General features: G+C 52.2%; 1 protein-coding gene across 1 annotated transcript in view; it reads right to left on the bottom strand.

The window, feature by feature from the left end:
• Positions 1-639: 639 nt before the first annotated feature.
• Positions 640-839, bottom strand: part of GINS2 (GINS complex subunit 2 (Psf2 homolog)) — a 14,681-nt gene continuing 14,481 nt past the window's right edge. The window contains exon 5 of the mRNA XM_009332340.1: positions 640-740. Coding sequence (XP_009330615.1) covers positions 640-740 — 101 coding nt within the window. The remainder of the gene's footprint in view (positions 741-839) is intronic.

Here is an 839-nt window from a genome sequence, read left to right as displayed (position 1 = left end):
GCATTTCGCCGCTGCCACAAGGACCTCGAGAGATCAGATCAATTCGCACGGACGGAGCTGTCAGGGTTGTTCTACCGTGAGGGAAGGAGCCGCACGCCAAGAGCGTCATCTCCAGAGGAAAAGCCAGCGCTTAAATGACCGCCCCGCCGTAATCGAGGGTGTAAAGTCAGAAGAGTCCGTGCTGAGAAAAATACCAGCCAGCACATTTTACAAGTGAAATGCCTCAGCAGGCAGGAGTTCAGACTCGGAATATCCCTGGTCTCCTGCTTCTCAGGCCGAGGAAAGAGGAGCTTTCCTCCTGAAGGAGAGCCAAGGAAGAAGCCTGGAGGGTTTAGGCTGCTGAACAGATTGCAGCCATGGAATGTGTTGCTGATCCTCAAGGCCTCTACGCTTAGCTGCCGCTCAATAAAGCGGCACAGCCCCAATTACCAGGCTGCAGAACAAGCAATCCCCAAGTTACTGAAATGCAAAGTTACCATGAGAAAACTGCTGCGACGAGATCTTGGCACGCTGTGAAATAAACCTCCATTAACTCTCACTTTCCCACCGCCCTCTGGGGTCGCTGCCAACGAAAGCTTGAAAAACTGTCTATGCAAGCGTGTACTGGGGCGGGAACTGTTACAATACGTTTCCTACTTACTAGTTTAACAGCAGCTTTGTGAGTTCCATATAATAGGGACTGGGCATCGGAGTGAAGGTGTCCTCTTTACGTTCCTGGTCCCGGATTTCCTCCAGTTTTTCTAAAACACAACCAGGAACGGTCAGGCGTTGCCAGACCTTCAACGCTCCAGGCACATTTCTAACACACACACACACACACACACACCCCCCGCCCCCCC

Source organism: Pygoscelis adeliae, unplaced genomic scaffold, assembly GCF_000699105.1.
Source record: "Pygoscelis adeliae isolate BGI_AS28 unplaced genomic scaffold, ASM69910v1 Scaffold18, whole genome shotgun sequence".
Classification (NCBI taxonomy): Eukaryota; Metazoa; Chordata; class Aves; order Sphenisciformes; family Spheniscidae; genus Pygoscelis; species Pygoscelis adeliae.
The sequence above is the reverse complement of the archived record's forward strand: the minus strand, read 5'-3'. Positions and strand labels throughout refer to the sequence as shown.